Source organism: Musca vetustissima, unplaced genomic scaffold (assembly GCF_032173495.1).
Source record: "Musca vetustissima isolate MV318-11 ecotype Yass unplaced genomic scaffold, APGP_CSIRO_Mvet_v1 utg66126, whole genome shotgun sequence".
Classification (NCBI taxonomy): domain Eukaryota; kingdom Metazoa; phylum Arthropoda; class Insecta; order Diptera; family Muscidae; genus Musca; species Musca vetustissima.
Genome location: NW_026884956.1, coordinates 51,541 through 62,974, shown reverse-complemented (window position 1 = coordinate 62,974; position 11,434 = coordinate 51,541). Strand labels below are relative to the sequence as shown.

Sequence of the window (11,434 nt, the reverse complement as noted above, 5' to 3'; positions counted from 1 at the left end):
GGTTTTCCGTCCACTTCATCCCAATATTATTATAGGCGTTGTCCTTGACTATATCTGGATCCTCATGGAAAATTTCAAATCGAGCAGCGCTATAGTGTAACTCCCACGTCCGAGTACATACGACAATATTATTGGTATCAATTTTAAGGTCAACCACTACTCTTGGATATAGTATCAACTTCTTGGGTCCATTTCCTTCAGGGGTAAATATATGCGCTGCAGAATACAAATTTTGTAATTTTACAGAAAAATCAGGGCCCATTTGACCGAGCTTACCCAAAACAGGCATGCTTATTCTTTGGCCCGATCCCCTTCTCCATGTAAAATTTGCGATGTTTCGGCCATAATTGCGGCCTCTGGAGCGACCAGAAAATCATACAAAAATAAAGTTTTTGGTCCATTTCATCCCCTAAATATTAAACGATCTTTGCCAAAAACAATATGGGCCTTCATTGGTCAGAACCCATTCTACAAGCAAAATTTCGTGAAGATTGGTCCATAACTGTGGCCTGTAGTGTATTTACAATTTATAATGGACAGACAGACACACATGTCTAGATGGATTCAGCTAGTCGAGATATGACGATCGGTGTAGTTAAAGGTGGGTCTAGGACCAATATTTCGCGGCGTTACAAACTCTTGGGCTGCACAAAGATATAATACCCTGACAACATAGTTGTGTAGTGTATACAAATTACCCAAAAATTGTATATCGGAGCGAAATTGCTCAAGAAAAAAGGGTGACATTGCTGAAACTCACTGAACCATGACGTTGTCATTGCTATGAAAATACCATCTCATGTGGAAATTTTTGAAGTTATTAACTGATTATTTATTGACTTATTTGTGGGTTGCTTGTCCTTTGCAGTTACCACATGTTGCATAGCCATTGACAACAAATAATCGACGAAATTTCATTTTCAATTTTACTAATTCGGCATCATCCACCTATGGTTTGTTCCTTACATATTACTTATGTCTACTTGAATTATTTAATTCTTCGACGTAAAATTTTAAGTCTAATTTGTTTTCCTTTAAATTACTAACATATCTCCTCTTCTTCTTAATTTCATTTCAGACAAGATCGAAGTTTAATCGCCATATATCAGAGTTTTGGTTGGTCAATTGGAACAACATTAATGCCATTGCTTTTCTGGTGGTTACGCAAATGGGAGCCCTTCATGTGGATAACAACGATACCAACGGCCTTAGTATTGATTTTCTCCAAGTGAGTAGAAAGAATAACATACTGTCGAAACATTTTCGGAGAATTTTTCTGTGTAAACATTATCATCATCAATACACACGTACACATATAATGGGGTGTAATGGAATTTATTATAAAAAAATTGTATTCTAGAGGGTTTCCAAAAATGTACATTACACCCTAATATCTAATACCTCTCTAGCCGTGAAACATGTGAACATGTATACATGTGCTTGCAAGGATTTCCAATGCCAGGATAACTATGCAAGTGTGGTTTGATCCTTTTGGGTTTTTTGGTTTGCTGTGGTTGTTTTTTTCGCATTTTCTTGTTTCCTTTGTTATTCATTACGACAATTTGCAAAAAGAACTATGGAACACACACGGACACACAGAGAGGTACACGCAGGCACCAAACGAATGAGCCAGCGAAGCGAGTGAAACTCTTTAAGCTGGGAAAAACGAAAACAATGCCATTGCCAGGACCACGAAGCATATTGCTGTAGCGTAGTGTTGGTTGCCGGTATCAGTCTCCTGGTTTGATGTGTTCTTTTTTTTCGTTTTCGTTCAGCATTTGCTTCTTTCTTGGTCTTCTCCAACCAATTGCCAACAAATGCAAAAGTATATGGCTGGATTGGTTGCCAGCTATGTCCTCCGAAACCTCTCTATCCTATCCCCCCGCCACACACACACCATTAAATTTCCACCGAAAAAGGATTCATTGAAGCATAAAGCAATTGCACGATGTCTTCTTATGCTCAATTCGACATGTATGACTATGTGTCTGCGTAGTTGTATGTGTGTGCTGGTGTGTGTGTGTTCAATTCATTTGAAATCCAATCAAATTCATTCGATTGTTTTCAATTTCTTTCGATAAAACAAAAAAAAAAAATGAGAAAAAAACCAACAACAACGAAGAACAGCATCAACGACACAAACAAAAAAAGAAGAAACCCGGAACCTTTTTACACAATGTTTTGTTTTATGACCAAATATGCACTGACGTAAATACCGAAGTGAATGGTGGGGCTGTAGACGCGGAAATGGATTGGGGGCTACCCTCAATGTCTGTTTACTATCTTACCAAACAATTGCAAAGGGACCCTGCATGGGGAAGGGGAGATGAGAAGAATGTTTTATTCGTAATTTCGTATGCCCTCTGTGTATGCGATATAGCCACTGCTGATGGTCGTAACTTTGTTTCAATTGAATTTTCTTTGTTTTTCTTTTGCCTCATCACTCAGTCACTCACTCATTCAGTCGTTCAGGCAGTCAGTCATTTATTCACTTACTGCCTGCTACCCATCAAATTCCACAGACCCATCAAATCTAGATTTCGTTTCTATTTCTAGTTTCATTTTATATTTTTCCGTTTTTTATTTTCTTTTTTGCATCTTTCGAATGTCCACCCGCCTAGATATGCCATTGAATCGCCACGCTGGTTGATTAGCAAGAAACGCTTTGGTGATGCGATTGGGCAATTTAAGAAAATTGCCAAAATCAATGGACGTCAATTTGACATGAGCGAAAAAGAGTTGATCGCCATCTATGTGAGCACCCAACAAGAAGTTACCTACGGCATAGCCTCGCTGTTCTCCGGTTGGCGTTTGGCCAGAAACACTTGTATTATGGGCTTCAGCTGGTAAGTATGAATTGACATTAGACAGAACATGCCTTTAACAAAAAAAAAAAAAATGAAATAAAGTCTTTAAATCGTTTAAAATAGGGAAAGTGAAATGAAAAGTCCGTGAAAAGTCCGTGAAAAAAATCCACGCCTTTTGTAGGACATGAAAAAATATTCTTGAAAAAAATCCACGCCTTTTGTAGGTCATGAAAAAATATTCTTTAAAAAATTCCAGACCTTTTGTAGGACATGAAAAAATATTCTTGAAAAAAATCCACGCCTTTTGTAGGTCATGAAAAAATATTCTTTAAAAAATTCCAGACCTTTTGTAGGACATGAAAAAATATTCTTGAAAAAAATCCACGCCTTTTGTAGGTCATGAAAAAATATTCTTTAAAAAATTCCAGACCTTTTGTAGGACATGAAAAATATTCTTTAAAAAATCCACGCCTTTTGTAGGACATGAAAAAATATTCTTTAAAAAATCCACGCCTTTTGAAGGACACGAAAAAATATTCTTTAAAAAATCCACGACTTTTGAAGGACACGAAAAAATATTCTTTAAAAAATTCACGCCTTTTGTAGGACACGAAAAAATATTCTTTAAAAATCCACGCCTTTTGTAGGACACGAAAAAATATTCTTTAAAAAATCCACGCCTTTTGTACGACATGAAAAAAAAATTCTTTAAAAAATACAATGTGTATGTCAATGTTCCCTCGAAGGAACATTCTCATGTCTTTCTGCAAACCTATGATAAATTTAATTTAATTCGGGCAAAATTGATAATCACAATCAGACACCCGTTCGAAATATATATGGAAGCTATGGCTGGATCTGCACCAATTTCAACAAAACCCAATAACGTCATTCAAGTCTCAATTTGATACGTTGTGCAAAATTTCGTGTTAATCGGACAACCATTAGGAGTTTGGTGCACCATTTATGTAAAATCGGACGAAAATATATATGTGAGCCATATTTAATCTGAACCGATTTTCACGAAACTTAGGGTACATCATTCTAGGCTTAATTCAGTACGCTGTGCAAAATTTCGTGCAAATCGAAAGTTTTATAGCGACTTTGGTGCACCATTTACCTTAAATCGAACGAAAATATATATAAGAGTTATATCTAAATCTGAACAGATTTTCACGAAACTTAGCACACATCATTCTAGGCTTAATCCAGTACGCTTTGCCAAATTTCGTAGAAATCGAAAGATATTTTCGGGACTTTGGTGCACCATTTACCTTAAATCGGACGAAAATATATATGAAAGCTATATCTAAATCTGAACCGATTTTTACGAAACTTAGAACACATCATTTTAGACTCCATTCAGTGCGCTATGACAAATTTCGTGGAAATCGAAAGATATATAGGGGACTTTGTGCACCATTTGCCTTAAATCGGACGAAAATATAAATGGGAGTTATATCTAAATCTGAACGGATCTTCACGAAACTTAGCACACATCATCTTAGACTATATTAAATACACTATGCCAAATTTCGTGGAAATCGATAGATATATAGAGACTTTGGTGCCCCATTTACCTTAAATCGGACGAAAATATATATGGGAGCTATATATACATCTGAACCGATTTCCACGAAACTTAATACACGTCATTCTAGACTCAATTCAGTACGCCGTGCACAAATTTCGTGCAAATCAAAAGATATATAGGGTCTTTGGTGCATCATTTACCTTAAATCGGACGAAAATATATATGGGAGCTATATCTAAATTTGAACCGATTTCCACGAAACATAGCACACATCATTCTATGCTCAATTCAGTACGCTATGCCAAATTTCGTACAAATCAAAGGATATATAGGGATTTTGGTGCACCATTAACCTTAAATCGGATGAAAATATATATGGGAGCTATATCTAAATCTGAACCGATTTTCACGAAACTTAGCACACATCATTCTTAGCTTAATTCTCCACGCTATGCCAAATTTCGTGCAAATCGAAAGTTTTATAGGGACTTCGGTGCACCATTTATCTTAAATCGGACGAAAATATATATGGGAGCTATATCTAAATCTGAACCGATTTTTACGAAACTTAACACACATCATTCTCGGCTCTATTCAGTACGCTGTACCAAATTTCGTGAAAATCGAAAGATATGTAGGGACTTTGGTGCACCATTTACCTTAAATCGGATGAAAATATATGGGAGCTATATCTAAATCTGAACCGATTTTTCCCATTTTCAATAGGGATCGTCCTTGCGCCAAATGAATGAGCTGTGCCAAAGTTCATCCATTCCGTATCATAATTGCGATCTGTACTTTGTTTTAAATTTAACATGGACAGACGTACGACGGACATGCATAAATCGACTTAGAAAGTGATTCTATGCATATTCTCAAAAGGAACCATGTGTCTACCTCGTTTCCTTTTGCCTTTTACAAACATATGCACAAAGACATAATACCCACGCTTTTTGTAGGACATGAAAAAATATTTTTAAACCAGTGAGCGGAGCAGTATAGTCGGACGGGGCCGACCATATGATACCCTACCCAACTACCATGAAAATCATACTTTCGGCGGTTCTATATTCACTTTCTAACCCTGGCATATTTTCCAATTTTTTTTCTTGAAGTGAATTTTTACGCCTTAAAATAAAAAATTGTCACTTTAGGTTTGATTTGACCCTCGGAATATTGACCGATCATCATCTAAACAGCCGCTCTAAGTATTTGGTCAGATCCCCTTCACAGTGTAAAATATGTGATGTTCTGCATATAATAATTGCCTCTAGAGCGACTAGAAAGTCTGACAAAATTAAAGTTTTCGGTTCATTGCACCCCCTGAATGAAATCTCAACTTCACCGAAAACTATAGGCGTCGTTCTTGACCATAATCGGAAGTTCATGTACAATTCCAAAGCTATCAGCGCTACATTTCCGTCCTCTAATGGAGTAATAGTAATACTATGGACATCAGAGTACATGCAGCCATAAGTTTGGTATCAATTTGAAGGTCAACAACTCCTCTTGAATATACTATGTCCTTCAGGAGCAAAGTATATACGCCAAAGAATAAAAATTTTGTAATTTTTCACACAAAAGTCAGGGTCCATTTGACCCGCTAAATATTGACCGATCTTTATCAAAACAGGCATGCTTATTCTTTGGCACGATGTTTGGACCATAAAACCGACGAAAATTAAGTATGTGGTCCATTTCATCCCTTAAATGTTAACCGATCTTTACCAAAAACAATAGGGGTCTTCATTGGTTCGAACCTATTCCCTATGCAAAATTTGGTGAAGATTGGTCCATAACTGTGACCTGTATCGTGTTTACAAATTATAATGGACGGACGTACACACATGTCTATATCGACTCAGCTAGTCGAGATATAGTCGGTATACTTAAGGGTGGGTCTAGGACCAATATTTCGCGGTGTTACAAACTCTTGGGGCTGCACAAAGTTGTAATACCCTGACAACATAGTTGTGTAGGGTATAAAAATCCGCGGCTATTATAAGGCCATGGAAAAAATATTCATTAATTTTAAAATTATTTTGCAGGTGTGTGGTAGCTGTTTCCTACTTCACGCTGGTACTTTTCAGTTCCCGAATGAATGGTAATCCATTTTTAAATTTCCTAATACAGAGTATAGTAGAGATACCTGCCTATATGGTTGGCAAATATATGGGTAAGTTGTTAATACCTAAAAACAAAATTTAAATTTACAAAAATTTACTAAAATCTTCAAATTTTTTAGGTGATAAATATGGTCGCCGCTTTACCAACAGCTTTTCGTTTTTTATTTCCTTCTTGGCATGTGTACCTCTGATTTTATTGGCTACAGGTTTGTTAGAGCAGTCAGCAGCCCCTAAAGTTGTCATTTTAATCTTCTACTTATCTCCCTCCTCTTTACTCATTTTACAGATGAAAAATACGAAGTTGTAATTATGGGCTTGGCAGCGTTTATCAAATTCTTAAATGCAATGACTTTCTTCACCGCCAATCTGCAGGGTATGGAAATCTATCCCACATGTATGCGTCAAACGGGCATTGCCCTTGGCACCATCCTGGCGAATGCTGTTGGCGTTGTTGCACCGTATTTGGTGTACTTAGGCACCACGGTTGACATTCGCAGTCCGTATTATATTTTGGGTGCACTGTTTCTGATTGGCGCCATTGGTGCATTGTTTTTACCCGAAACGTTGCATAAAAAACTACCCGACACTATGGAGGAGGCTCGTAACTTTGGCATACATGATGTGAGTGATGATGTTTGTTTGTTTGTTGTTTTCGTGGTAGTTTGTTGTTTTTTCATTTGGCAGCCTTAGTGGTTGGCAGCAGGGTATTTCCAAAAAATTTAAATGAAATCCATTAAAAATGGGGAATTACAAACTACAATAACAACAACAACTGCAGTTATTTAGTACTGCAGCATAAATGTTCTTTTGGGTTGCAACATTTATTCTCAAATTACTCTAAATTGCAATTTTGTGTTTTACAGAAATTCTTTAGCCTGCCCAAGGCCCCACCCACCGATGCTGATGCCGAAACTACGGAAAAACTAAATCAAAGCAAATTTGCCCCCTGAAAAGTGTCAACCGGATGCTTAGGACACTTTGTGATGTTTGCTTTTTTTTTTTACTAGCCTAATTATTTTTCAGTCAGTATTTTTTTAATGATTTTCTTGCTGGCGCTCAAAGGATTGATATTCGTTTCCTTGTGTCGCCCCTCCACCTGTTTGTTGTCCATTGTGTTAGTGACAATGTAATCTATGTACTTTAAGTTATTCCCAATAATTTTTGTTATTATTTTAGTATAATTCCAAATTGTTGATTTTTATTGATTGTTTTTTTTTAAGATTGTGTGAATCTTTTGTACATAAGTATGTATGTGTAAGTTAATGTGAAATGTATATAAGAAAACAAAATAAATTGTATATTTATATTCAATAATAAATAATATATAAAACAAACCAGTGAGCGGAGCAATATAGTCGGACGGGGCCGACCATATTATACCCTACACAACTTCCTAGAAAGTTTCACTTTGTGTGGTTCTATATTCTGAGTCTGGCCAATATTTCGCGATATTTGCACCCTCTTGACTGACTAGGGGTCAACAAATATTACTAATATTCAGTGCAGTCCTTCTAATTACTTGTCCAGATTCCCTTCACCTTGGCTTGTGTTGTGATGTTCGGTTTTCAATTGTGGCCATCGGCTCAAAAAAGAAAAAACCCACTCACAAAAATTAAGTTTTCCACTTCATACCAAAATTATTATCTGATCATCACCGAAAATTATAGGCATGTCTTTGACCATAACGGGAACCTCACGGAACATTTCAAAGCGATATATTTCGCCCTCTAGCATGGTAATGGGTTACTAAATAATATCTGAGAACGTAGGCACCTGTAAATAATTAAGAGTAACTCCCACATCCGAGTACACACGACAATAAAATTGATCGCCTTCCATGCAAAAATTGGCGGAGTTTGGGTCATAATTGCGGACTCTGGTGCGCCCAGAAAAACCGACAAAAAAGTTTTTGGTCCATTTCATCGCCAAATATTAACCGATCTTTTCCAAAAACAATAGGGGTCTTCATTGGCCAGAACCCATACTACATGCAAAATTTCATGAAGATTGGTCTATAACTGTGGCCTGTATCGTGTTTACAAATTATAATGGACAGACGGACACACATGTCTAGATCGACTCAGATAGTCGAGATATGACGATCGGTATACTTAGAGGTGGGTCTAGGACCAATATTGCGCGGCGGTACAAACTTTTGGGGTGTACAAAGCTATAACACCCTGACAACATAGTTGTGTAGGGTATAACCAGTGAGCGGAGCAGTATAGTCGGACGGGGCCGACCATACGATACCCTACACAACTACCACGGAACTCAAATTTTCTGCGGATGTTTATTCCGAGCCAGGGCAATATTTCGTGATATTTGCACCCTCTTACCCCATTAGAGGTAAACAGCACCTCTTCCTCACACTGACATATTTTCCGAATATTATGAGTATTCAGTACAGCTATTGTCCTTCACCGTGGGTAGTGTTGTGATATTCGGCTTTCATTTGTGGTCTATAGATCGACTCGAAAATAACACAAAAAATTAAGTTTTTGGTCCACTTCATTCCAAAATTATTATCTGATCATCACCGAAATTTATAGGCGTTGTTCTTGACCATACCTGGAACATTTCAAAGCGATCAGCGCTATAGTTCCGCTCTCTAGAGTGATAATGGGTTACTAAATAATATACGAATACGGAGATACCTGTAAATATTTAGGTGTAACTCCCACATCCGAGCACATACAACAATATAATTGGTATTAATTTAAAGGTCAACCACTCCTCTTGGATATAATATAAACTTGTCGGGTCTATGTCCTTCAGGGATAAAAGTATACGCTATAGAATACAAATTTTGTCATTTTTCACACAAAAGTCAGGGTCAATTTGACCCGCTAAATATTGACCGATCTTTATGAAAACAGGTATGCTTATTCTTTGGCCCGATCCCCTTCTCCATGGAAAATTTCACGATGTTCGGGCCAATATTGCGGCCTCTGGAGCAACCAGAAAAACCGACAAAAATTTAGTATTTTGTCCATTTCATTCCCTAAATATTAACCGATCTTTCCCAAAGACAATAGGGGTCTTCATTGGCCAGAACCCATCCTACATGCAAAATTTCGTGAAGATTGGTCCATAACTGTGGCCTGTATCGTGTGTACAACTTATAATGGACAGACGGACAGACGGACGGACGGACACACATGTCTAGATCGACTCAGCTAGTCGAGATATGACGATCGGTATACTTAAAGGTGGGTCTAGGACCAATATTTCGCGGCGTTACAAACTTTTGGGGCTGCACAAAGCTATAATACCCTGACAACATAGTTGAGTAGGGTATAAAAATTAGTAAATAAATAATTTTGTTACAAACAAAAGCAAACGAGATAGACACATGTTTTCTGTTGAGAATATGCATATAATCACTTTCTGAGTCGATTTGTGCATGTCCGTCCATGTATTTTTTTTTTTTTAAATTACATTGGAGAAAATCAGTTCAGATTTAAATATAGATCTTATATATATTTTCCTCCGAATGGTGGACCGAAGAGCCTATGTTTCTTCAATTAACACCAAATTTGGCAGATTGTATTAAATTTAGTTTTGAGTCATGTTGCAAAAACCAAATGGTGTATGCAAAGTTGCTCAATTAGGTCCATATTTACATATAGCTCCTACACATAATTTTGCTCGATTTAATAAAAACACCAAAGGATCCAAGTCTGCTAGTTTGATTGCAATTTTTCATTGATTTCAGAATGGTATGTCTCTGTTTTTTAATTGGTTCAAATATCTATATAGATCACACATTTGATTTCGCCCGACTTGCCATCAAACAACGATGTTTGTGGCCAGAAGATTCAGTTGAGTCGTTCTGTTCAAAATCAAAACAAAATCTGTTGTGTTGTTTTGTTCAAAAATCATGTTTTGAGGTGTCTCAATCGGAATGGAAACAATACCCTTTGTTGAAGGGAGCGATGAACACCAGTAGGAGTGGGTTTATAGACTTTATTTTTCATCTTGGAGAAAAAGAAATCCATTATTATTTCGGCAGATGGCTGTACTGATAGAAAGTACTGATAGTCTAAAATATCGAGCAAACAATTTCAGATTTATGCTCGTTGGAAGAGTGACATTTCGGTACATTCCGGTTCCGATACTGTAACAGCCAATTATGTACAATTTTGGGTTCGTAGATTCCGTTCAAAATTTTTTGATGTTGAAGATGCACCTCACACAGTTGGCCGGTCGTCAAAAATGTCGATAAAATCGTTATGATCATTATAATCGATAAAATCGGCATGATAGCTGTCGTAACATCGCATAACAGTTTTAAATAATAATATTATGGGCTGTCTTTCAAACCAGCCAGACGGACTACCGGTCATATCTAACTCAGAAACGTACTTCTAAAGTAATATGGAAAATCATTTCAGATTTAGATATAGCTCCCATATATATTTTCGTCGTATTTAGTGTAAATGTTGCACCAACATCTCTATATATCTTTTGATTTGCACGAAATATGGCATGGCATACTAATTTAAGTCTAGAGTGATGTGTGCTAAGTCTTGTGAAAATCGGTTCAGGTTTAGATATAGCTCCCATATTTAGATATCATTAGATCTGCACGATGTTTGCGTACTGAATTGAGTCTAGAATGAGGTATGTTAATTTTCGTGAAAATCGGACTAGGATTAGATGTAGCTCCCATATATATTTTCTTCCGATTTTATGTAAATAGTGCACTAAAGTCCCAAAGTTTGTCTGATAGGCACACAATTTTGTACAATGTACTGAACAAATTAATCTCTGGCAAGTTTCGTTTTAATCGGTACATATTTCGATATATCCTCCGTATATATTTTCGCTCGATTTTAGGAAAATGGTGCACTAAAATTCTAATGTTTGTCTGATTGACGCAAAATTTTGCACATCCTATCTAATTGAGACTAGAATGAAGTTATTGCGTTTTGTTGAAACGCAGGGATGACTGATTGAGATTA

At 36.8% G+C, this 11,434-nt stretch overlaps 1 protein-coding gene across 1 annotated transcript; it reads left to right on the top strand.

The window, feature by feature from the left end:
• Positions 1-1,078: 1,078 nt before the first annotated feature.
• On the top strand, positions 1,079-7,427 carry LOC133332050 (organic cation/carnitine transporter 2-like; the record flags this gene model as incomplete). The annotated part of the gene is made up of 6 exons (XM_061540432.1): positions 1,079-1,228; positions 2,622-2,846; positions 6,390-6,517; positions 6,587-6,673; positions 6,754-7,088; positions 7,331-7,427. Coding segments are annotated over 6 exons (1,012 nt in total), but the record flags the coding sequence as incomplete, so codon positions are not given.
• Positions 7,428-11,434: the final 4,007 nt, after the last annotated feature.